The 27,686-nt window shown below is 36.8% G+C and overlaps 1 protein-coding gene across 1 annotated transcript; it reads right to left on the reverse strand.

The window, feature by feature from the left end:
- Nucleotides 1-1,163: 1,163 nt before the first annotated feature.
- Nucleotides 1,164-25,632, reverse strand: LOC113525973 (sacsin-like). The gene is made up of 8 exons (XM_026912683.3): nt 25,430-25,632; nt 24,461-24,518; nt 21,670-21,757; nt 20,006-20,117; nt 14,788-14,934; nt 12,983-14,423; nt 12,816-12,904; nt 1,164-12,383 (listed from the first exon to the last, which is right to left on the reverse strand). Exons 2-8 carry the CDS (start codon nt 24,496-24,498, stop codon nt 1,453-1,455), a joined length of 12,846 nt encoding a protein of 4,281 aa, XP_026768484.3. The 5' UTR covers nt 24,499-24,518; nt 25,430-25,632; the 3' UTR covers nt 1,164-1,452.
- Nucleotides 25,633-27,686: the final 2,054 nt, after the last annotated feature.

A 27,686-nucleotide genomic window follows, 5' to 3' on the forward strand; every position in this document is an offset into this window, starting at 1 on the left:
AATTTGCATAATCAAGACCCTCAGCTTATGTTTTTTTTATTGTTTATGTTCATTATCCCATTTGATGTAATGTGTTAATTTAGTGCTTTCTGTTAATATAGATTGCATTCTGTGCATTTGTGTTGCATTGTGTTGTTCTTTGTATTATTTTGCGTTCACTATTTTTGTGTCACTCCGGCCCCTTTCACCAATTTTAGTTCAGTTCTGCTGCTGGAAGGAGTCTCGAGTATCACCACTTTGTAACAGTCAGGTAAATCTGTATGTTTTCCACCATGAGAAAGTCCTCATGGTGGTCTCATAATATCACAGCCTGCATTTTTGGTCTTATTAAATTCAAGAGACAGGAAAAGAGTGACTGGTGAGGGAACAGCTGTTTATAGCTGCTATAATGTAAGTGAGAACAGGAACTAAATTGAACAGTAAATGTAACTACAAATGAAAGAAAGTAGGCCTATAGTATGTCATACTTAAATAAACAAAGAATTATTAGTGTTGGCAAATGACTGTGGTATAAAAGGAATAAAACACTGTAGGATGTGCTGTTGAAAATAATCACCTTTGCAGTTGTAACAGTAACTCAGCAGACCATGGCGTTGTTGATTTATATTTCTATAACAGCATGACAGAGTGTTTTATTCCTTGCTTAATAAATACTTGGGGTACATTATTTATTATAAATAATAAGGATACTAATGACTAGTGTGTTGTGTCAGCCAAATTATAGCTGTACTACAATACAATTTACCTTACAATTTATTTAAAAAAAAAAAATCACTTGATCCCACCCAAGCCCTGTGTTTGCATGTTCTCCCTGTGCTTCAGAGGTTTCCTCCCCAAGATCAAAGACATGTTGTAGGCTGATTGGCATCTCTAAATTGTCCGTAATAAGTGAATGAGTGTGTATGTGTGTTTGTGTGTGTGTGCAGTTGTGCCCTGTGATGGGTTGGCACCCCGTCTGGGGTTTCGCTTGTGCCCTGAGTTCCCTGGGATAGGCTCCAGGCTCCTCATGATCTTGTGTAGGCTAATTGGCCACTATTTTAATGGTGATTATTATTATTATTATTATTATTATTGAAAGCAATGTAGTTTCACAGTTACTAAAGCAATTCATTTTTAGTCTAGCCTAAACACAACACCAGACTCTCTCTCTCTCACACACACACACAAACAGAAAACAAGATATTCTCTTGAAAGATGGCTTTGATGATTGTATGCAGTACAGCAGTAACAAAAAAAAACATAAAGTAAATTGACAAAAGATACAGTAGAGTAAGTTAACAAAAGATACAGTACAAAAGAATCTTATTGAAATAGTAAATAGTTCTGTGTATAGTGGTAGTCTTAATCTGTATTTTTTTTTTACATGTCTACATTAGTTGAATAAAAAAGTAGAAAAAAGTACAACAAAATTTCTCAAGTTACCATAAACATACATATATTTACTTTTGCAAATCACTCAGTAATATAATTGTCCAGTTTCCTTAGCAGCTTTGTTGCTATTTTCACTGCCTCTTGTGCATCTTCGGCTTTGAATTGACCGTTTGGAATGTGGGGAGATGGGTGGTAGTTTGGGTATTGAGTTCTCTTAGCATCGACACCCAATGCCCTCAGCTGATTCACAATATGGGGCAAATCATTAAGGTAGGTAGCATACTGTGATATCTTCTGGGCAAGGCTTATGATGGTGGATGCAGTCCCAGGATGCTGTCCGTTCCTTCTGAACTCTGTGGCTATTAGAGCTTTTTCCACTGCCTGATGCACCTTAAATAGACACCACTCTCGGCTCGCATTGTATCCAATGTCGCTCTGAGCAGCAAGAAGGTCACACTGTGCTTGTCTGTACCAGCGCTTAGCTTCCTCTCTGTTTGGTCTTGGAGTTTCTTTGAAGTGTGACCAAAAATTATATTGCCGTCTGAAATTGTTCTGATAGAATCGCTCCCGCCCCCTTTTGTGATTCCCAGCCTCGTAGTTCCATCTATCATAGAAATCTCTGAAGTTGGCCCAATGTGTTGTGTTTGGTTGTGTTGATGTGTTGTGTTTGGTCTTTCCTTGCTGTAGCTCTTCAATTCTGTTCTTCAAATATTTAAATGCTTCATTGGCAAGCTCTATGTGGTCTGGGTTCTTGTCTGGATGCCACCTTAAGTACAGGCGTCTAATGGCCTTTGATTTGTCCTCATCTGACATCTTCCAGATCTGTTCCAAGCTCTGGTCAATCTCTGTTTTAACCTCCTCCAAAGTCTGTGGTAAGGGCCTCTTTGGGGATGGTACAGACCGTGGAGGTCCAGAATGTGATGGTACAGACCGTGAAGGTTCAGACTGTGATAGTACATGCAAAATGTCTGTATCTGTGCAGGTAACATTTCCAACTGGAGCTGATCTTTTTTCTCTCTTAAACTGATAAAGATCAAGAGAGCTAACTTCAATGATTTTTTCATTTCCTATCTGTATTCTATATCTTGAAGGATTTCGCTTGGTCTGTCCTGGATGCTCATCCAGACACTCCACAACAATGGCAAAAACATATTCATTTCCCAATTCATCCTTACTAAAACCAACATACTCCCCTTTCTCAAAACTGTTGAGGGGGTCCATATCAAGGGAATCATGCCATTCTTCTGGTATAGGAGTTCCAGGGCTTGGACGAAATCCAAGTCCCTCTTCATTACTCAAAGTGTTACGGACACCGTGTTGTTCCAAGGCCCTTTCAACATCCTCCATGTTTTCACATAATAAAAGATGTCCAAGTACTGGTAGGCTTAATGAATTCAAGGTGTTTTCCAGAAGAGCATTGATTTCTTTGGTAAGATACATATTGACCTCATTCACCACTTTGTGAGCCATGTTATCATTGTGCTTCAAATAGAAGACACATTCATCTTGCTTCTTTTTCACATAAACCTGAGTTTCAGTCTCAGTACCTTCTAGTGGCTGGTGATTTAACAAAAGCTCAGTGTGTAAAGCCTTGCAACAGACAATTTGAATTTTACCAAATGTGCTTTCGCACATGTGTGCAGCTTTAGTCTGTGAAATGGTGCCCTTGCTTTGTTCTCTGATCAGACAAATAAGACCGTGATGGAACTCATGAGAGGACAGACGTTTTTGAAACCAGCCACTGAATTCACATGATTTTCCGTAATCACAGTGTTCCACATCTGCACCAACCAGGTTCACAGAAATGACTTGAGAGAGCAGTCTGGGACGAATTTCTTTAGGAAGCAATTGCAACAGCTTTTGATGTTCGTAGGGATCTTCTTTAAGGTGACACTGGTTTAGTTTCACAAGTAGCTTCAGTTTATTTTTCAGTGAATCTTCCAGTCTGTTGGCCTGAAAGAAGGTGTCATTGAAAAACAATATGCTGGACTCATAGAGTTTTCCATCTGTTGATGGGAGGTATAGGGTTTTCTTCTGAAAGTGAGTTTCTTTTCCCTCCTCTTTTATCAGACAGAAAAGCTGCTGCACAACACGTTGAACAGTTATCAGCTGGTTTGGTTGAAGTGTTGTCTTGTCACAACACTCTGTATAGATTTCCTCAAGCACAGTAGAGAATTGTGTGACAGTAGGTTTTTCTTCAACACCAATCTTCTTGAAGAATTCTGCAAACCTTGCATGTTTTGGTTGTATGGGGTAGAGGTATGGCCTAAACTCGTTAGCATTAGGTAGTGTCAGGACTGCTTGACTTGCTTTCACAAGATTTGTGTCATTTTCAACAAGAACAAGAGGGAGGTCAGCCAACAAAGCCTCATTAAAATGCATAGATTGTAGGTAGGCATATGAGTTCTTGAACACTGTAGCTCTTGTCTCTACCAATTGTTCTGTTCTGCACTGAGATCTACAGATATTTTTTAGGTTCTGCATGACCTGCTCTGAGGGTGGTTCATCCAAGGCTCCAGCCTTCCTTAGGGTATTTAACTGTTTTGGAGTGAAGTCCCTTGAGGGCAGTATTGGCATGGCAGTCCATATGAGATATTGATGATCAGGGTCCCTTTCAAGCAGTGATCCACTGATGGCAACCACATCCCTTTCTTGGGCAAATGCTTTGTGATAATTACAAAGTTTTGGCTCAATCTGCACAGCCAATATAAATTTTATGGTTGTAATTCTTTGCATTAATTTAGAATTGTTCTCGACACCAAAATGAAGCGCTGTCTTAAGCAATGTTGCAGATCTATGCTTAAGAACCTGCAGTTCAATGTTACCTCTAGCATCTGATTCGATCTGATGAGCAAATTTCATTACCTCTTCTTCAGATACTTTATGTTTTAGTCCTAGGTCATGTAGAAGAGCTTTTGCTTGTTTAGTGTTTTGAAATTGTTCCAAAAAAGTCTTTGGAACGAACCTCTCCTTTGGAAGCATAACTTTGTACAGCTGTACAGTGTCATCAAAGAAGTATGAGGTCACCTGAAGACAGCCATTGATGTCCTTAATAAATCTGACATCTCTCAAGGCTGAGGCAATGCTGTCTTTATACTTTCCATAGTCAAAAAATTGGCTAAGTTCCACTAGTAGCCTTAATAAATCAAGAAGCTGGGTCTGTTTAAGCTTGTGTACAGAAGGAATCATAAATATTAAACAGTACTCCAAATCCCCCAAAATCTTAATGTCCAGACATCTTGATAGTCTTTCATTTAAATGGTTGTATTTGAGAAAAATGCAGTTGCTGTCATCAAACATGTACAAGCCTGGAAATCTTTCCTGAAATGCAGAATTCAGAATGAATATATTCCTGTAAAAATCAATCCTTTGCCGCTTTCCACATATTGTCTGGAACAAAGGTAAAGACTTAAACATTCTCTGATACTCAACTGTGTTTTTAGAGTAGCTGATGCCAGATTGGAGGAAGTGTTGAAGTTCATCACTTTCATCACCAGAAAGCATGTCATACTGTGAATGCGGAATTGTGTCCAACTGCTTCAGAACGGCACTGCTGTCCTTGATATTTAACAGTTCTGGTTGTAAATATCTGTACAAAAATTGACCAAGCCCTAGGAAAAACCTACGGTGTAACATCACGGATCCAAGTTTAATGAGAATAGCAGAAATGGCCTCGTTGGGATCATGAACAATACTATGTAGTTTGCTAATTTTCTGTAGGAAAATTGTTTCTTCTTGACCAGGATAATTGACAGGCAAGATGGGACTGCCAGAGAAGTGTTTCTTTATTTCACTAAAGACTTGATTTTCCTCTTCCCCTTGGAAAACCTTCACTTCATCATCAAAAAAATTCCACAGTTCCTTCAGCCATTCTTTTGTTTCTTTTCCTGCTATATAAAGCCCATTTGTTTCATTAAGCAGTGAGTGTTGAAGCTGTTGTTGAAGAACTGGCTTTATGAACTTCGCTGCCACTGGGATGGTTAATTTCTCAGTGTATTTTCCCTCATGCAGAATTGATTCATGCTTAGAATTAACCTGATAATCTGCAAATTCTGACTTGTGTTCCTGAAAAATGTCAGCAAATCTTGAGATTAGTTTTGGAGAATCAGAGCTGAACTTCCTCAACATCTGATCTTGGGTGAGGAGGAGAGGTAGCCCATTAAGGTCAATTGAGCTAGACTTTTTATGAACATTTGGGGCCACAGAGCTAGACCAATTACTCAGGCAGAAATTCAGGAGTTTTGAACAACTTTTTGAATCTTTGATCAAAGTCTGGTTGATGGGTAATGGTAAATCATCAGTAGTTTGTGAGAGATCATTCATTCTTTTCTTCTTCAAATAACTGATTACTGATAAAGGACTGACTTCAGCCACTTCCACACCTGCTCTCTTAAAACTCTCCCTGACTTTTTCAATTTCCACTGAAGATGGTACCAAGTTCATTCCAGTGCGCTCTAAAATTTGGAGGATGTTATCGGGGCTGTCTCTTGTGAAATGAGGTGAATCTGTTGAATCTGGCTTTGAAACACTTGACCAGTCAAATGTGTACTTTGGGTCAATGAGTTGCGAAGAGTTATCAGTAACAATTCTAAGAGTTGGTACCACAGGAAGGTTTCGTTGATTGATTGACCTATAGACTTCACTGATCATATCATGCCAGACTTGGGCAACATTTTTTGACGCAAAAGGAAAGAACCTCAAGCAAAAGCTCAGATGTGATTTGAGATGAACTAATATTTTGGGTTCACCCTTTTTAAGGCTTGCACAGATATGTGTTAGGAGGTCAGCATACAGTGGTGCAATGGTCTTCAGTTGCAGTGACTGATTCCATTTGGTCTTTAAACTCTCACCATCTTCTTTCCACAGATCTCTTCTAGAATGATCCACTTCAAAGTTTCCATTCACATGGACAGGAAGACCAGTTTCTCCTGGCAATGGCAGAGAACAAAAAGCCCTTCCATGAAATTCATTTTCTTTAGGTTTTGTGCCTAAACAAGCTGCCAGGCCTGCTTGAGGTACTTTGTCATGGGATTTACCTTCTTCTTGGTTTTTCAAAAAGGATCCATATTGCTCTGCAATAATCCAAAGGCTTTGTTTTTTTCCTGATGTGATCTGAACTTTATAGATAGCTTGGCATGGAATTACCATCCCAGATTTGAGGGAATTGCGAACATGTTTATGAAAACCTTCCCTTTGCTCCACTGTACTATCAGTGACTTTTTTCTCAATTAGGAAATGACTGACATCACTTCCATCCTTGTTGACTTCATGGAAGTGTATTTTTGTGATGTACTTCAAAAAGAGAATCAGTTCCTCCGAATCTGCTTTTAGAGCCTGGAAAAGTTCCATCATTTCATAATCTCTAACTGCATGTATAGATATTTCTGATTTGGCTGCCATTTCTTCTGTCCTCAGTGGAAGTCTGAACATGGTTCCAGAATTAAGAGGAAATTTTTCAGGAAGAAAGGTATGGTAAACATCCTGGAAAGACTTTTTGAAATTTTCATCCAATAAATACATGCAGCCTGGAGACTCCTTTGTTCCCGCTTCCACATATTTCAGGTTTGGATCAAATATGCAAAGATTTTTGTCACCAGTTAATATAGATGGGCAATCAGTCAGATGGTAAACAGAATTAAAACCAAGACCATATTTCCCAGTTCTACCCAAAGTGCCACGTTTTCCTCCTTCTCCTAGTTGCTGAATACCTATCAGGTCTTCATCTGAAAATTTCTTGTTGTTGTACACACAAAGAGCTGGCCCTTGAAGCAACTCCCATTTTTCCCCAAATGTTTTCGTAATTCCATGCTTTCGTTTGTCCCATACAAAATGGATTTCTGTTGCCTCTGCATCATCAGCATTCTGAATGAGTTCTTTCAGGATATCTTTCTTGGCTGGATAGGCTTCAATTATGTTTTTTATCCGAACGGTTAGTTTCTCATGTTGTCCGAACTCCTTAGCAAAGGGTGAAAACTCACTAACTAGATGACTCTTTAGTGTATGGTGTCTTGTTGTTACTACACCAAAACAGCATGCAACTTCTCGCGGTATTAGTTCATGGCAGAGAGTTACCCCAGCTTGCACAGGCATCCAAGGAGTGTCATTAAATTTCAGCTTGCTTGAATTTGTCAACACACCTCTTTCATCAGGCATTAGACAGTTTTCAACAGTTCCATCTACAGCCCCATACAGCCCTTTTATAAGTATGTCAAGACAGACATGAAGATCTCTTTTTGAGAGTGGTCTTGAAAAAGTACTAATTTCTTCAAGGACAGCAACAAATTGCTCTGCTGTAAACTGTCTTTTAATACCAACACAGTTCCAGAGCTTCTCAAATTTGGACAGGATGGTGGGAAGAACATAGAGGTACGGCCTTTCCTCAAATTCACCACCCATGGCCACTGATCGCACATTTACAAAGCGATCTTCAATCAGAACAAATGGGATTGATTGCGCATGTTTAATAATAACAGTGGGATCGCCATCATTCAACAAATATTTGTTGAGATAGTCATAACAGCTTCTGGCAATGTTAAAGAGTACAGAATTTTCAAATGACTTGACACGATGGTGTACTTCTTTGAGCTGTCTGAGTACTGTTTCAACTGGTGGGTTCTTCTTCACCCCCAATTTTGTGAGAACTGGGTCATCTGGCATTAACTCTAGCTTTAAACGATCAACAGTGAATTCTATCGTGTTTACTACATGGTAGCACTCGTAATCATAGATTTCAAATGGCTTTTTAAGTATGGTCACTATTTCATTGTGCTGATTGATACCCAGAGCAGGAAGAAATGATGTATGTTTAAGGGTTTCCCAGTGCAAAGAATCAACATGTGAGGACTTTTTCATTGAGTCAAAGAGACACTGAAGATGTTTGTATGCTTTATTTTTGTCTTTAGCCCAAACTCTGGAGATTTTCTTTGCTCTCTCTATAACTTCCTCTAAAGTGAGTACATCAGTCAACATTCCCAAGCCTGATAGTCGTTGAATCCTTTTTTGAGTGAAGTAGTCATTTTTGGTACCATCAAGAAAGCGGCCCTCCTCTGGCTCGTACAAGCATGCTACTTTCCCATGAGGGTTCACCAGTTTGTTGGTGAACTGAAGTGTTCCTACTTTCTGTGTTGGAATGCATGCATGACTTTTCAGCAATGTGTCAATTGCATGATCATTCAAGTCTATGGCATTCAATATAAGAGCATTCCTGCAGTATGCATCCATTTTGTTCAAGTTCTTGAAAACTACTTGATAAAAGTCAAACCAGCTAAAAGTTCTCTCCTTTACCATCTCACTGAAGCCACATCGAATTAAATTATTTCTTGCCCAGGCCGGCAAAGGGACAGCACAGTAGTTTGGTTCTGTAAATTTCAGGAACACCTCCATGGCAAGTTTCCCCACTGCCTCATTTTCTTGAATACTTGGATCAAGAAATCTTGCATTTTCAAAGGAGCACCAGGATTTTCCATTACTCAAGAGCTCCAGGGATCTGACATTGGAGCTCTGTACAATGGCTGAGTAAAAAGCACTCACCAAAGGTTGAAATTCTTTGTTTACTTTTTCAGTATCAGGCCAGAATGTGTAGTAGTCATAGTTTTGAAGATTCCCATTTTGGGATATGTTCTTCAACTCAAGCAGTGTGGTGATGTAGGCTGTAGCAACCGCATCTTGGAGTAATGCTTTGTTCCACTCCAGTTTTGTACCAATTCCCCACAGAGCCTTCCTGTTTGATGTGACTGCAAAAGATCCATTGATATGAACTGGGAGGCCTGTATCAATTGGAAGAGGAAGAAAACAAAAAGCCTGGCCATCTGCACATCTTTCATCTGGGGACCACATATTGTCTGATTCTCTTTGTAGAGGCACAGCAACTCCTCCAATTGGCAAGGAAAATTTGCACTGATGCAGTTCTCTCTGAAACATTCTCAGTGAATCCTTTGTCCCAATACATGAATAAATCAGCCGGTATTGGGTGCTAGTTCTCTCAGCATTCTCACAAACTACTTCCACAATGTTTGCAGCAAAACAATCAACGATCTCATTGTAGTTTGTGTCAAGGTTTTTCAGAGCTTCTCTGATGTCCTGTAAATGCCTTTCATTTGAAATTTTAATTGAACATATTACCTCTTTGGAGATTTTCAGGGCTGTCTCTATTGGTTCCTGTTTAAAGATTTGAAGAGACAATGACTTTATGTTCTTAAGAAATAACAAAGGAGTTAGAGAATCATCTGCAAAGCGCTGCTGAAAGGCATTTATGCGCTCTTTGTCATACACCTTAGAGCTAATTTCTGACGTATGGGCCTCCTCTGCTGTGCGAAATGGTAATTTAATCAGAGTACCATTGTAATATTTTTCGTTGCTGTTCGACAGATCACAGTCAAAAATCCCCTGATAAGATTTGAACTGTCCAGGAAACCTCCTAAACAGTCTCTCTTGGAACAAGTCAAGTTTAATTCCAGGATTTGATTTGCTACGTATGTGCTTTTCCAAGTGTGTTACATTTGGATCAAGGATTAGAAGACTTTTTCCACTCAAAATAGACGGAATATCTGTCAAGTGATAAACAGCATTGAAACCTAGTCCAAACTTTCCAATTTTCTCAAATTTGTTTTCTTTCGATGCAGAGCCAACTCTAACAATGTTTTTCCAATCTTCCTCTGAGAACAGCTCATTGTTGAAAGCCCAAAGACAAGGACCATTGCATACAGCCATACCATCATCGATAAGCCCTTCAGAAGGGTGTGTTCTGAAGTCCAGCATAAATCCACAGGTACTCGCACCCGCATCTTCAGCATTTTGTATGAGTTCTTTAAAAATGTCACTTTCGTCATCATAGTCTTTGAGTATATTTTTGATTCTCTGAGTGATTGGCTCTGTTTGACCACACTGTTCAATTCCCTCATACACTTCCTCGTCTCCTATAAACTGTGGTTTCAATATACGAGTACTTAGAAAGGGAATTTTCAGCCATCTTGCAGTGACAGGTAGCACCTCCTCATGGATGACATAGAACTCCTCCTTATCTTGTTTTAAGTCTTCTAACCCATCATCACTGATATCACAAAAAACAGTATTTTTCAAAGGCTGCAAGGTGAAGTTTTGATTTTGCGCCATGACTGGTACAGGTGTACTGTCCTTTAAAGACTTTTCATTTTTCCGCATCCAGTCAAGGATGTCTGTAGACACTTTAAGTTCAGATGACTCTCCATATGGTGGTGTCCTGTCATCAATGATTTCTTTAATGTCACTGAGTATGGCTTCTATTTCTTCATCATCAAGTGTTTCCTTTACACCACACTCTCTTAACAGGTCATCATATTGTAAAAATTCATCTGGCACTTTCTTGATGTAAAGGCTAAGATCCAGTCCAGCTGGATAGTTGAGCACTACTTCCCGAGGTGACACAAACTCAGTCTGGCTCCAGAGCCAAGGAATGCATTTATTGTTCATCTCCTTTCTGAAATGTTCACTGTTTTCTTGCATGAATTTGTATGTGCTGTGCAACTTGTTTTTGAACTCATAATCTGAATCTGGGCTGACCATTGTTGGAGCTAATGATACCAGTACACACAAATTCTCCCAGACTTTTTCAGCTGGAGGAGAACTATAAAGGTCAAGTTTTTGACAGATACTCTCATTAAGGTCGGAAGCAAGTGGCATAACATGTCCCACAATTGCAGAATACTTTGATGCCCTTATTTCAGTTGGTTTGTAGAGACACCTCTTCTGGCTGTTTTTACTTTTAATTGAATTTGGATTTTCACAAGGAACCCACTGAAACTGAAGAAGCTCTTGTCTCTCCTCCTCAGAGAATTTTGAGAGCAGGTCATTTCCATTCAATACACTTACAAGAACATCAGCCTTTTTAAAAGCCCTGTTTCGTGAGTGGATGTGGAGCTTTTGAATTTGTGAGGCAACATGAAGAATATTTGCTGGGGATAATTCTTCTTCTTTTGTCTGTAGACCAAGTTGTTTCAAGCTTTGTAGCATCTCTGGTGACCTGTAAACTTGCGGTGGGAAGAAGTCTTCCTCAAAAAGATCAAGGAAGGTTTTCTTTGTGGGATCAAAAACACTTGATGGCCTTTTGCGTTCACCCTGCTCTGTCATAATGAAACTGAGATTCTTGCTTTTCCTGAGCAATTCTTCACTTTGGGAGAATAGGAGATGTCCATGATTCAGTATCCAAGTCATTATTTTTTGTTCATCCTCTTTGGTGAATTGCATGTCATCAATACAGTCTACCAAGTAAATGGCTAACTGGGCAGCATCCAGAAGCTCAACGTGTAGGAGACTCAAAAGTCTGCGGTCAGCTTCATTTGCACACTGGACTATGGTGTCAGGGACGGGTAAATCCTTTGGAATGGCTGGGTTGGACTTTAAAATAACTGCTTTTTTTGACGCAATGCCAACATACTTTTCAGACATCAATCTGAAAATGGGAAGCGCTGACAGCAAATCTTGCTCTACATCAGAGAGACAATCCAAAGAAGAGATATAGGTTTTAAACTCTTCTTTTTCATGAATTGAAGCAAAGGCAATGCCACTGATGACCTTGTCTATGTCCACATTTAAAAAGATGTGCAGGATGTTCCTTGGGGATGGTGTTAGGACATAACTTTCAATGTCATGATGCTTCAGACACTCATCTTTCTTAATGACAGTACCTCCGATTGCCTTAACCACTTTTTGAATTTGATCTGACAAGGTGGAGTCTCTGCTGCTCTGGAAAATCAAAGTGGATTTCTCCTCCAATCTTGCTAACATTATAGTACTGCCTGCTTGTTGAAGTGGTTCCAAAGGTATTAAAGGCATGCCAATAAAATCCCTTAGCTCTGTCCAGTGAGTGTTCAGAAACTTCCAGAATTCTTTCAGCCATGTCTTTGGTGGATGATCATCTTTAACTGAATTCCACTTCACATGACCTTTTTCCTCTTTCCAGTCTCTGGGTAAGTGTTTCTTGGCAAATGTAGCAACATTGTTTGCATCCAAATTAATCAGTTGATACAGATTTGAATCTAGAATTAAGCAGAGCAGATATATAATTGTCACTATAATTGTATTTGCATTTTTGCAGCTTAAGGTTGTCACTTAATTTTAAGCAAAATATGTCTTGTACAATACAAGCTACAAAAAAGCTATAAGCATTTGATCATTTCTGCATTAGTCTAGTTATGATATGCCCATTTGTTAGTGGTAAGTATGCTACTCCAGCAGTTATCGCGTTAAATGAACACTACTATTAGAATGATGTTAAATTATCAATAAAAATTTCATAACTGTTCTATGAAATTAAGACTGTAGCAAAAGCATCAGCAAGGAAACAGTATTTTGTTCGTAGGGGATACTGAATTTACATTATAGCCAATTAAAATGAGATTTTGTGAAATGGCCAGCATCCCCATAAACCATTTTGTGCAATAATACACAAAACACAATAATTTCCATACTTTTGATAGCCATGCATCTCAGATGATGGACTGTGTTGCTGTTCAGATCATCAAATAAAAATCTGTCTTTGCAAAAAGGCAGCAGCACCCTGGAGAAAGAAGAATATACATGTTACACTGACAATACACAACACATGAAAATACAAGAGTCATGTAACGGGGCCTACCGTGAAAACTTCTCATTGTCAATCAAAGCAGTGTCCTCCTCCTTGTTTGTAAAGGACCTGAAACTTCCATCACTAAGTGGCAGGAGCTGTAGACCATTTAGTTCTTCATACCTTCCATCACTGAGCACATACTCCAAGATGGACAGTTTCTCGTTCTTACCAATTGATTCGATCTCACTTCTGTGGAGCACGGATCTAACAAAACCTGGCGTCACCCATTGCAGAGTGTCAGGGTTCGGGAAGGTTTTCTTTATACTGAGCAGAACATGTTCAGGAGCAAAAACAAGGTTTTCTCCTTTCTCAATCAATAAACGGAAAGCTGCAGACATCATATCAGTGTCAGTGTCATCACTTGGGAAAACAGCATCTGAAGCAGCCACCCATTTTTTCTCGTTTTTAGCTAGAGAAAAGATTTCTTGATTTTGGAATAATCGTTGGAAAAGGTCTACTGCAACTTCATGCCATCGTGGCCTGTGTTCCGTCTCTCTCAGATTAGGCCAAAGATTGTACACAGCACTTACAGGCAGTATTGACTTTCTTGATAGTTGGATACCATCTTGGATTATCTTGAGATATACATGAGGAAGAACCTCCTTCATTAGCAGCTCATTCCACTCTGCCGATTCGTCATTCTTCTGATCCTCTTCCTGCCACTTGATGTACCTTCGGTTGTCTGTAAGGCCAAAGCATGCATTAATATGAACGGGGAGTCCTGTCCTGTTTGTTTCATTGTTTGGAAGGGGAAGAAAGCAGCTCAGTCTTCCACTGCCACTTGCTCTGTCTTCATCGCACTGAAATGCTACGTCAACCTGAGGGTAAAAACTCAGTTTGCCAGCAAGTGTGTCAATCTCAGGTACACGTCCTTCCACTAAGCGACATGCTGTCACGAGCCACTTGGTGGTTGTGTTTTCCTGACATGGTGAACTGCAGGACACCGTTTTAAAGCTAGTCTCGCCTTGCACACAGTTTCTTTTAAAATCCTCACTTTTCTGTAGACTGCTTGATGGAGATGATGCAGAAACATTCATCCTACTGGTGACACTGCCACTTGAATCAATATGCAACAAAGAAATGGACGAGACTGATCTTAGAAACAGAACACTAATGTCTGCATCTGGAATGAAGCTGTCAAAAAGTTGGGTAGCCTTCTTAGAGTCGTATAAATTGTCAGAAATCTCTGAAGATTCATCACGCAGAGGAAACCGAAAGAGTGTTCCTTTAAAATAGCACTCCTTAATGATCTTCTCCCAAGCACAAGCACTATCACAGACTAGATTAACAATATCCTGGAAAGGTTTGAATTGATCTGTGAATTCCAAAAGGTGCTTTCTGTCTTCTTCATCATCAAGGGACCAGCGGTAGCCCTCACGTTCATCATCAAACATCAGCTTTTGAGGGTCAAAAACTGCAAGGTGTTTGGAGCTGAATACACATGGCAAATCTGTAAATGAAAAAAGGAACCAGTGAGCATTTGCTGGTTTATTGACCATAACAAGTTTTACCATTTTAACTGTTGGGAGAATCATCACACCTGAATCTCCCTAGTTAACTTCCTATCAATTTCCATCTCTCTCATGTCAAAGTTTCTGCAGCCACCACCACCCCGTTTCCTATTTACTATTCAACAATTCTTCCTCAAGAGTCTGGATGGAGTGGCTATCTAAAAACAGAATTCCAGCCCAAGTTCTTAGAGATCTTAACTTTTTCCAGATCCACAAATCACTTTTTAGTTGAGGTCTTGGTCTGCACTCACAGAACATTTTAAAAACACAAAAAACTTTAAAAACAAAAAGCAAATTCTTCACCTGTAACATGGTAAATGGAATTGAAGCCGATCCCAAACCTCCCCACTTTAGTTGGATCGTCATGCTTGATGCTCCGCCCTGCTCGCTGAATCCCTTCCCAGTCTTCCTCAGTGAAGTCTGCATCATTGAATGCGTAGAGAGCGGGTCCTACAAAACAGTAAAGTGGTATTAAAATCAATCAGAACTGGTCACAATGATCAACTGAGATGCACTCACTGACTAAATGCAACGTGCTATTAGCGCTTAGTAACATTTATTCATTTGAAATTAAGTCAAATTGTGCCTATTAAAATGATGGTCTTGTAACTAGATGTTCAAAATTCAGTCATCAATATTTCTGTTCTGTCAAACAGTAACAATTAGTTTCACGTCAGTGTCTATACAAAATGAGCCATTGTAACATGTGGTGAGAGACAGGACCAAGTCTGTAAAGTCAATGTGATTTTTATTAAGGGGAATCCAGCAATTAAAACCAGAGCCTTGTTGGTGAGAGAGGACAGATTGGTTTGAGATGACAGGAATGTTACAGTAACTCAAATAACCACTAAGCTACAGTCTTTTGCAATGACTGAGATGGGCAAATTTCCCTCAGAATCTGCCCCATTATCCTTTAATGTGGCTGTGGCCCAGGCATTAGCTTACACACTCAGACATTTAGCATAATTGCTGCCTGAAGACCGAGACACTGGAATATGAAACAGTGTGAGTGGGAGTGCTTAGCACAAGGCAAAGAAGGGGTATATGTAAATAACAGTTCACTATCCTGTGACTGCAGTTCCAAGGTGAAGCGAGGCCAAGCAAATCATTTCAGGACAGTCAGGCAAATCAGTTCCAAAGCACATCAAAAACACCATTAGTTTCCTATCTCAGGTGAACTCAGCATTGAAGACCCGTTTAGCAGGTAGTCCTGTGCTTCTCTGAATTCCGCATACCCCGATTTTTTTTTCACTGTTAATAAGTTTAAACAAAATCTTTCAGAAACTCTTGGGAAGTTCACAAACAAAAATGCCACTAAATGGAATGCAATGTACTAAGTCTTCTTGTCAACCTTTCACAGAACACAACATATCTGATTAGCACCGTGAGACTAAATGCTGTTACTGTGATTTCAGACTATAAAACATTACATGTTAGCTTAGTCCTCATTATACAGTAGATAGGTTATAAGACACTTTATTCATGAAATTATAAGTATTTTTGTAATATATTTGGAATTCCTTTATATTTCTTTTCTATTCCTTTATAACCCCTTATAACACTTTATAATTTGTACCCAATCTTTCATACTCCTTTTTATAGTACTTAATTATATCATGATACTAAATTATTATTTTATGATGATTTATAATTGTATCACAATAATTCATGTGTTTATGTACACAGCCATTCTAATGCTAATATTCTAATATATTTTAGTATATATATATATATATATATATATATATATATATATATATATATATAAGTTATATATATAAGTTATTTTTAATATAATATAGAAACAATTAATTCCAGATACAAAAATAACAAGGACACAAACACATATAAGGTGTATATAGCACCTACGAAACCTTTTGGGAAACAGAAAGTTAAATGCAACTCTGTTTTTCCTTGTCATTTGTAGGTGTTTTAGGGTTTTTTTTCTTAACCTGTGCCTCTTTTAATAATGTGTTTGTGCAAGATTTCATAATTAATCTGGAAATAAGTGTTTCCATTACACATGGAGTGTCTGCTGTACAAGTCTCTGTGAATGAGCTGTTACAATAGAAACGATAACATATTAGAACAAGTGCATTAATATAAACCTGTGATTTGCAGCTGTGCTATTGTAAGAGCTGCTATTATAGAGAATTAATCAACACCTTTTGACCAATCACAATCCAGAATTCAACAGCACTGTGGAATAAATGTAAATAACAGATGATTGCCAGTGTTTGCATTGGGAAGTGCATTTTCATGTTGGAGCAAGGCCAGGCAAATCAGTTCCAAAGCACATCGAAAACATCTTTAGTTATCCAATCTGAAGTCAAAACAATATTAAAGACCTGTGAGATTTTTCAAATCCCACACACCCTGAGTCACAGTTCTCATATTTCTTTTCAATGTTAAAACTCTCAAGATGTTCACAACTACAATGCCAACCCCAACTATAATTCAGTGTTATCAGCCTTTTTGTAAACCTTTAACCAAATGAAGACATCTGAATCCTGATGTAAACTTTGTAAGTTAGTTTATCTTTTTTCAATAAATTATTCAGTAACACTAATAAAACATAGTATAATATGCTCTAACATATATAATAATACATACTAATAAAAATAAAAAACATACTAATAAAACATACTATATACATACTATATATAGGAATCATTATGCAATGATGACAAATATATTTATAATGATATTTATAATGTTTTTAAAATATTCCAGTTGCTTTATAATTAATATCATTATTAGTTATAAGGGGTCGTGCAACACAAATATAATTTAAAAAGGAATTACTTATAGCACATATTAGAGTTTTTTGAGGCATTATTAGAGATTATAAAACTATTTACAATGAATGATTACCACCTTGCACAGTTATATTGAATTTATAAACGTGGGCTTCAAAATTACTAAATAAGTTATTGGATAAAGATAAACTAGCTCACAATGTTCACATCAGCATTTAAAATTAACTCATGATATACTGTGTGTTGTTTACGTTTATGTATATACAGGAACATTCTTGAAGACTAGCAGTCTCACAGCACTAATCAGATCTCATGGATTTGGCGAAAGGTTTAAAAAAAAAAAAAAAAACGGGCTGCATTTTTAAACTTCCTGAGAGTTTTAACATTGAAGGAGAAATATGAGAACTTTGAATCTGTTTGGTTGGAATTTGAAAAGCACATGACATCCTGCTAACCAGAGCTAAGATCTCCTACGTTGTTTTGACTTGTAATGTATGGGATGTGCTTTAGAACTGATTTGCCTGTGTGGCCTAGACTGATTTGCCTGGCCTCTCTCCAACATGGAAATGCACTCCCAGCTACAACCACACAATAGAAAACTGTTATTTACATTTAAACCACAGTGATGTTGAAGTCTGGTCAAAAGAGGCAGATGCTTTTCTATAACTGCGGCTTAAGGGTTCAGAGTTTCTATAGTAACCCCTCATTCACAGAGATATCTACGGCAGGCACTCCATGTAATATGGTAACAATTCCAGATTAATCATAAAAACACGTACAGACACATTATTGCAGTTTGGGGGAAAACAATTGTATTTACAAAAACACATGCATAGCACATGAGAAAGCTTTCTGTATCTTGTCATTTGCATTACCGTGGTAACTTGCCCTTACACCTCATTCTGAACTTGCCTCCTTACACATTACTGATTAATTACTACATGCACCTTCTGCATTTGCACTGACCTGGTTTCTACATTCTCTACCGGATATATATACCTCATGTCTCTGTACAATGCACCTTCTATATTTGTACACCTTGTCATTTGCACTGATCTGGTCTCTACTTTCACTACCTCATACTTTGCACATAGAGTATTGCGCAAAAGTCTTAGGCACCCTATTTTTTTTTAGTACAAACTTTGTTATAGATGTTTATTTTCTGACTTCTACATTATTGATTCAGTACAAAAACATTTTAGATTCCAAACATTAGTTTTCCAGCACAAAATGAAACGTTACAGAAAAATGTTTGTATGTCAGTAAAGAAAGCAGCAGATTCCATAAGAGACACTTTTCAGATAAAAACATAATGAAGGCTGCTGGGTTTCGCTGCAGAAATAAGAAGCGAGTCGACAGTCAAAGTCTCCAACTGTGGGAACTGTGGCTGCTTCTGCAAGATGCTCAGTAACACTTACAGCTCATTTCCTTAGAAAACTGCACACACTGCACCTGAGAATACTAATTTACTATTAAAGCGAAGGATCGTCACACCAAATACTGACTGTGTTTCATTTATTACTGTTTACTGCTCTTTATAGTATTTTTTTAAATGTAACATTTGAATGAACAAATGAAACATTTAATTTCATTATTTTTGAAGGCATCTTTGCTCTACAGCATTTCTTTGCAAGACTTTTGCACAGAACTGTACATACGTACGTACATAGACATATTGCTATTTGCACTTCTGGTTAGATGCTAACTGCATTCATTGGCTATGTACTCGTACTTTGAACAATGACAGTAAAGTTGAATCTAATCTAATCTACTCGAAACTCCAAGGTTCAGTAGGTGCTACATGTGTGTGTGTGTGTGTGTTCTGGGTATTTAGGTAATTCATCTGGAATCAAGTGATTAATCTGTTTAATCAACAGTGATTAAGTGATTCAATTGTGTCTATATTGCGTGCAGCGTCTGCCATAGACATCTCTGTGTATGAGCTGTTGCCATAGTAGACTATAAAAATAAATTATAAACAGGTTTTAAAAAGGCATTATAAAAAATTTATAAATAAAGGAATGTGAATTGTAAGTCGCTCTGCACTATTGTAAGTCACTCTGGATAAGGGCGTCTGCCAAATGCCATAAATGTAAATGTAAATGAATCATTATGAAACACCTATGAATCATTATAAAGTAATTATAAAGTATGAAGGATTATGAAACAATTATGTGCTATAGGAAATAGAATATATACATATAATGTGCAAGAGTAACAGAAGTACAGAAAAACCTTGATAAATAATCCTTTACAACTTAGCTATAATGAATAATAATGTAATTTATCACTCACTTGACTATTATTAGTCATTATTAGTTATACAGGTCGTGCAGTATAATGAATGTGTATAATAAATTGTGACACGTGATGCAACATGTGTTATATACATCACTATATGTCATCAAGGAATTATTAGAGCTTTATGAGGCATTATTTTAGTTTAGTTTATAAAATGAATCTTCTAAGCATACAAGGAATCATTACCAACTTTACAGAATTAAAAGCAGAGCTGTAATGATTTATTAACATCAGAGAAAATGTGACCAGTTATTCTCCTCGTGGTTTCTTATTGTTCAGTCAAATCCAATTTTATTTTATTGTTCCTGGCATTATATTGTTTGGTTTGCACCACAATCCTGGAAGCTTGATATTACAGGTTTAAGGTGACAAAAATATACTTGAGATGACTCAAAATGTCTAGTTTAGTTTTGTTCCTTGCCTAAATGTTCACCCTGCAATAGAAATATGAATAGAAATACCTTGATACTTTCCCAGAGCCGGGCTCCACACACTGTCTGTGCCGTATCTTCTCTCATCGTGGATGAACACAGTTTTTGAAGCTCCAGCATCGTCTGCATTCTGTATCAACTCCTGTGAAACAACACAGAGAGTGAGACTCATTTATTCATATACAGTACAACTGTTTATATTCTGAAAGGAGTTATGAACAGTTATGAAGGAGAATGAAATGAAAAGGCATGAAAGATGAAGGATTCTTACTAAATACCATATTGTGGGTTATGAAGAGTTATAAAGTGTTACAAATGAAATATGAAACAAGTATGAATGATGGAATCATTATGGTGACAATACTGAGGATTATAAAGGAGTATGACATTATGATGGATTAATAAAAGAATATGAATTATTGTGAAGTAATTATGAAGCATAATTATAAGGTAATTATAAATAAATTATGAGGTATTAGGAAATAATTATGATGTCATTACAAAGGATCATAAAGAAATGATGAGAGATTGTGAAGTAAATAATTATTGAGTAATTATGAATGCTTGTTTTGGGTTATGAAGGAATATGAAGGATTATAGAGGAATTATAAAAGTTTATGAAGTACATAGGAATTAAATATAAAGGATTATGAAGTATAGTGAAGGATATGAAAGATAATATAGAAATTAATAATCATGAGGGGGGTACGGAAGAGTGGGGAGGAATTACGACAGAAGGTTTATGAAGTCATTATGAAGAGTTATGAAGGGGTTATAAGTATATATAGAGAGATATGGGGAATTCTAGACTAATTGTAATGTTAGGTTTATAAAGTGAAGAAAATCATTATGAAGAAATTAAAAAGGATTATGTAGGGGTTATGAGTGAATATGAAAGATTATCAACGAATTATGAAGAAATATGAAGGACTATATATGAAGGATAATGACAAAATAATGAATGATTATGAAGGAGATATGCAGGCGTGGGATGAAATTACAAAGTTTATTAACTCATTTTGAATTTTGGAGGGGTTGTAAAGAAATAGAAAGGTATATGAAGAATTGTGAATTAGGAAGAAATTTTAAATTAAGGATTATAAAACCTTATATAGGACTATCAAGGAATTCTGAACTGATTTCTGGAATCATAAAGAAATGTGAAGCAATTATGAAGGATAAAAGGAATACTGAAGAGTCAGGAGGAATTACAAAGTAAGAGTTATGAAGTCATTATGAAGGGGTTGTGAAGGCTTTATTAAGAAATAGTAGGGATATGAATAATAATGGAGGAATTGTAAAGTATTTGTAAAGAATTGTTAGGTCATTATAAACAATTATAAGAGAGATACAAAGTAAATCTAAAGGAGTTTTGTCTAAAAATTATGTCGACAAATTGCTATGCAATGTAATGTGCAAAAATTATGGAAGATATTTGGGTTAGGAAGCAATGGAAAATGTATATGAGAGAATAGAGAGGATTATAACGGATATTTTATATAGTTATTATGAAGAATTATAGAGGACATATGAATTAATTATGAAGAAGTATGAAGGAGTATTATTACTTCTAACATCAGAACACAAAATGCTCTGTTTTACTTTAAATATCTGAAAAACAGTCAGCTTTTTTATTGCATATTTTGTGATATGATGAATTTATAAACATGTAGAATGATTAAGTCCATTCTCACCTTCAGTATCTGTCCTCCATCAGGGTAGCGTCTGAGAATCTCCTTCAAGTAGTCGATAAATGGTGGCGCTGTAGCTCCGAATGCATTTCTACATAGAAGAACATTAAAATTAGTTTCGCTTTTAAAAATAATATCTCCAAGCACACACGTCAAAATGTAGATATCAAACCAAAACCTTAGCCTATCCACACAGCGGCTATCTCTGAGATCAAATGCAGCTTTTTAAAACACCCTCATCCACTTCAAAGCAGGTACATGGAGTGATTTTGCATAAGTCGGAGATTTGCATGCTAACTCACTAGCAGAGTAAAGTAATAAAGTTACACTACTTTGGATGTACAGGTGTAAGTGTTTAAACACTGTACATACATATTACATCAATCTGTATTGCTTCTGCTCATACTGATCAGACATTTACTTTTTTTTTTTTTTTTTTTTAAGAAAACCGTCAAATTACAGTGCCTCTGGATTATTAAGGAATTGTAAAGTATTATAAATGGGTTATAAAGAAATAGAACAGACTATAAAAGATTATAGAAAAGTTATAAAGTTTATGAAGGTTTTATCTTATGATAAAGATGATATGTGTAATAAAAAAGATAATATAAAGGATTACGAAGGAGTATGAATGGTTAGGAAGAGTTTAGGAAAGATTACAGAGGAATTACAAAGTAAAGTTTGTGATGTGATTATGAAGGAATGCTGAATTATAAAAGAGTTATCAAGAACTATAAATGATTGTGAAGTAATTATAAAGGATTATGAAGTAATTATGAACGGTTATGAAGTTGATATGAAAGACTATGGAAGAATTACAAAGTAAGGATTATGTAGTCATCATGAAGGATTATGAAGTAATGGTGAATGATTATGGAAAATTACAGAAGAATAAAAAAATAAGGTTGATGAATTCATTATGAGGAATTATAGAGACAAAAGGGGTTATAAAGAAATAGAAAGGGAAGTGAAGTAAAGTTAAATTTATGAAGTCATTATGAGTGATTATAAAGATAATTATGAAAGGGTTGTGAAGAAATACAAAGTGTTATGAAGAAAATTTAGGTTTATGCAGTCATAATAAAAATTATAAGGGAATTTTGACATAAGTAATTAAATTTTTTAAATCCCTTGAATTGGCTGAATTGATGCTGCCATCTTAAGGGCTGTTCTGTTACTACACAAGTGCACTGGTGTCTTAGATCCAGTTTGTTCTGCAAATCTAAGCCACTTTTCTTAATTTTATTACAGTGATGGAAACCACAACCCACCGTTATTATGTTATTATGGCTATAAATAATGCCAACTGGAATCTACTTTTATTAAAAATGTATCCTATTGGTGGAATGTTAAGAGAAAAAAAATATTATTGTTATTATTGTGCACATTTAAATAATAATTTGTTTGTAAAAATCTGAAATGAGGGGTTCTGTGATATGTCTGTCTATTTATGTTAGAGTTACTGGTCTAAGATATTTCCCAGGCATGACTGAGGAATCAACATCAAGAGAGGAAGAGAAAAGCAAAACACTGTGCTAACAAATAAGTACGCTACACTAAACCACTAGGGGCGCTGAAGTACACCCATAAACATGCTAAAAAAATGCTTTACAGCAGGTTTGTGTCCAAATTTTAAAGCAGACATGTCAAACTCAATTCCGCAGGCCACATCAGCCCCGTGATACAATTATATCTGGCCCCAGAGATAATTTCATATGTCTATTATTAATGGCCTGCTGGTAAATCGCACTCAGACCACTCATACTACAAATCCCACAATGCACTGCAACATCTGCCACGCAGCAAAGAGCTGTGAGCTTCAGCCCCTCCTCCCTGCTGCTTTAATGACACAGTCATCAGTGGTCAGCTGTGGATGCATGGGTCAGTGCCTATACAGTGACATTTAAGCTAGCCGCCCCCCAAAACATGCCAAACGAAAAGTGAACTTTGAAAACAGGGATATCTGGCTCGGACAAAATGGCATGACAGAGAAAACTAAATAACCTATACAGTATATTTTTTGTTTCATTTAAAGTGTGTGTACTTCGCCTAGTTTTAATACTACTGCTGCTACTTCTGCTACTACTAACTAATAATAATAATAATAATAATAATAATACAAATTTTGATCAGAGAATGAAATACAAGATCATAGACAATTTTTTTTTTGCACTTTTCCTGAAATCAAGACAGTGTTTATTTGAAAAATTTGCAAATTTTCATCACTTGTTCATATTTGAAATATTCTCATCTTGCCTGAAGGTATTGTTAACGAAAAACACAATAATTTTAAATTTTATTTATTTTTTGAGAAAAATGATTGTAGTCTGGCTGTTCAAATTCACATTTCTGTTTAAATCATAGTCAGTTTTAAAGTGTTGAATAAATGTTAATCCTGTTTGGCTCGCAACTTAGACCATGTTTTAAATTTTGGCCCCTTCTGTGATTGAGTTTGACACCCCTGCTTTAAAGCATGTAAACAGTTTGTAGGTGCCATTGGGGGCCTTCTTTTCCAGGAGTATCAGAAGGTTTGTGCGTTTGTGCTGTAAGGCGCCACATATTTGATGAAAAATTATAGATTTTAGATCTGCTGTCCGCAAGGTGAACTGCAGTACCTATGCAATCATTAACAAGCCTTCTCCTTCCTTACTCTCTAGGGCTTATGAATTGGCATTTCTGAATCTGAATCAGAGTCAGGCTATAATAGCCAAGTACGTGTACACATACAAGGAAATTTGTCTTTGGTTGTAGTTGGACCTGTTTATAAACATGTGAAGTATCTCTGATCACTCACTTTTTAATTTTCTTCTTGTTTGTTGGTGGTAAATTCATCGCTACAGCATTATGTTCTCCTGCGAACACAAAATATAATGCATCATTAACACATTATCACTGTGTGTTGGCACATTTGATCCTGTGCAAAAAAAAATCAAAATAGTATTCTATTAAATTCTATTTAAATAAACTTTATCTTTATACATGAACACATGGTGTAAGGAATAAACCATCCTGTGTCATGCTGTTACAGGAAAATAATCAGTGACGGAGTGGTGTGATGGACCAGAGTTACAGTTACCACCCCAAAGTTGATTATTTTCCTAATACAGCACATGTCAAAGTGTTTTATTTCTCTTATGCCACAGCAATTTGCCAACCATTACAATTTTTATTTAATAAAAAATGACACGTTATACATTTTATCCATTTATAGTTACATGTTATGTTTAATGAAATGTCTAGGAATTGAGTGAGTTCCTGTTCTCACTTCCGTTACAGCAGCTTCTCTTTTCCCCTCCCTCTTGAAGTTAGCCTCATGGCTCCATTTAAAACTAACAAATCTGGTTTATTATCATTTATACTTCAACACAGCTGAATTCTGATTGGTCAGAAGCTGTTGGTTAATGGAATGATTTTGTTTATCTTTATCCCTTAATTTTATTCCTTTATTATTTATTATTCCTTTATTACTTTATTCCTTATGATGTGTAGAAGGTCAGACTGATCGACAGCCTTCTTTTCACATATGAGTGACAGAGAAGGAGCATTGCATTTATTTGTGTGTATTCCACTGCTTGTGTTTGATCCTGTTTTAACATGATCAGTGTGAATGCAATAATGGTCTAATTGTGTCTTGTTATTGTTACGTTATATACACATGAGAAATAAACTTACAGCCGTATAACTTATAACCAGAGAACATAGTAAAGGAAGCAAAAAGCTTGCTAATGAATGTGTGAATGCATGTGAGGAATTTCAGACTTACCTCCTCCTGACAGTGCTGATGGTGTTGATGGAGAGAGAGAATGTCATGTCTGCAGTGCTGAGGTGAGCAATGTCTCTCTCTGAGCTCCACTCGGCTTTAAAACACACACAGAGTTTCGTTTTCTCGACTACTGAACTTCCCTTCGACTAAACGAAACGAAACTCAGACCCCTACTGAATCAGCATTATTATGACTCCGAGTCGGTTGAACTGAATCGACTCCACATGCAGCAGTGTTCAGGCTATTCGGAGACAGATTCTGCTGAATCACACGGCGTTAAAATGCAATTTCTGAAGGTCTGAAACGTTATTTCCTGATAAAGACCCCGTGTTCACTTTCGTTTCACTGTTACCTCCAACAGGCAAATGCAATCATGTCCCTCCTCCTCACAATCACACCACATCCGTTTACTCAGCTTTTATCTCTCTACACTAATAATCTCATCTCTTTTTTTTAAATGTCCGAGTAACTACTCAAATGACTTAAATCATTTCTACACCTTTACACATTTTATATGGTCAGGTGAAAACGTATAAATATGCAAATTAAGACACGCCCCATGTCCTTCTGCCGACTCAAACAGCTTATCTACTGCAAATAAAGATCTAATAAAGACCTAATTGAATAAAAACCCTCAGGAATGATCTGTTATGATCTGTTTCTTTTTTCTTTTCCTTTTTATTGTCTTCTTTTGTTTATCTTTTTGTCTCTGCCATTCTTTTAATTTCTTTTTCTTTAATTTTTTTCTTTTTCTTTAATTAATCTTTCTCTCTAACTTTCATTTCATTTTTTTCTTTGCCTTTTACTTTGCCTACACCACTAGGTTTTTGGGTTGTCTGTCAATCTGTCCAAGATTCTCATCAGCAGTGAGTGCTTGAATGTTTGTAGGATTATATGGAATTACCATTGTAACTAGCAGATGAACTGTCAAGGTCACAGCAAGGTCAAATGTCTGAAATAGTTTTTCTTTAATAGCTTTGTTCCTGTTTGAAGGGTTTTAAGGAAACTGTAGGCAAATTAGAAACAAGAAGGACTAGATTTTTTGGCAGCAGAAACCTCCACACCATTGGCATCAAGTTGTACTTTTTGCTTCCTTTCTATTTTATTAATATTTTTGCTACTGTTTTTTTTTTTTTTTAATAAAATGCACAGCTTCAAAACATCCCTGTTAACCAGAACTCCCTATGTCCATAAATCTTCTGGGTCTGCACCTTTACATAAGTGAAAAGCTAATAACAAAAGGCTTGACCAAACAGATAGATTTTCTGCCCAGATTTAAAGATTGAGACTATGTGAGTCCCGCACACTAATTGTTCCATAACAGTGGAGCATAAGAAAAAGCTCTGCCCCTGCTGTAATCTTCATTATTCTCGGTGCTAATAAAGAGCCTGCACCTTTTAATTGACACAGCATGGCTGATCATAAAATACCAAACATTTGTTCAGGTACTGAGGTGCAAGACCATTTAGTGCTTTAAGTAGTATTTTAGAAAATAAAATGCAAAGTTTTGCTGGGAGCCAATGCAGTGTGGTTAAGACAGAGATGATGTGACAAAATCTTCTGTGTCTAGTAAAGATTCTGGACTAACTGGAGCTTGTTTATGCACCTACTGGAACATCCTCTTTAAATCAGAACCTTGCAGAACACCGAACTTTACCTTAGTATGTGTAGAGAAGTCTACAAATGATCTGACCAATAAGGATCAGTCAAATAAGACCTGAGCCAGGAGAGGGCCGTTCCTTAACGCCAACAACATTTTCTAGTCTATCAAGGAGAACAGCATGATCAATGGTATTAAAAGCTGCACTAAGATCAAGCAACACAAGCAAGGAGACACAACCCTGATCAGAGGCCAGTATTAGGTCATTTACCACTTTAACCAGCACTGTCTCTGTGCTCTGATGAGGCCTAAATCCTGACTGATACACTTCATTTAATGTTATTCCTGTGTAAGTATGAGCGTAACTGCTGTGCTACAACCTCTTTTAGGCTCTTGAAGATAAAGAGGAGGTTTGATATCGGCCTATAGTTGGACAGTTGACAGGGGTTGAGGTCAGGTATTTTAATCAGATATTTAACTAATATACACTTAGCACAAATAAAGCTATTTCTAATGATGGAGGAAGAATGACTAAACATCCTGCACTCAACACACTGAACAAGCTGAATGTTTGACATGTTGTTGAACGTACCTTAGTCGAAGATTAGTTAATTTTATTTTTCATGGATCCGGCGGGGATGGCCTCCACTTGCTGTC

This window comes from Pangasianodon hypophthalmus, chromosome 5 (genome assembly GCF_027358585.1).
Source record: "Pangasianodon hypophthalmus isolate fPanHyp1 chromosome 5, fPanHyp1.pri, whole genome shotgun sequence".
In the NCBI taxonomy this organism is placed as follows: Eukaryota; Metazoa; Chordata; class Actinopteri; order Siluriformes; family Pangasiidae; genus Pangasianodon; species Pangasianodon hypophthalmus.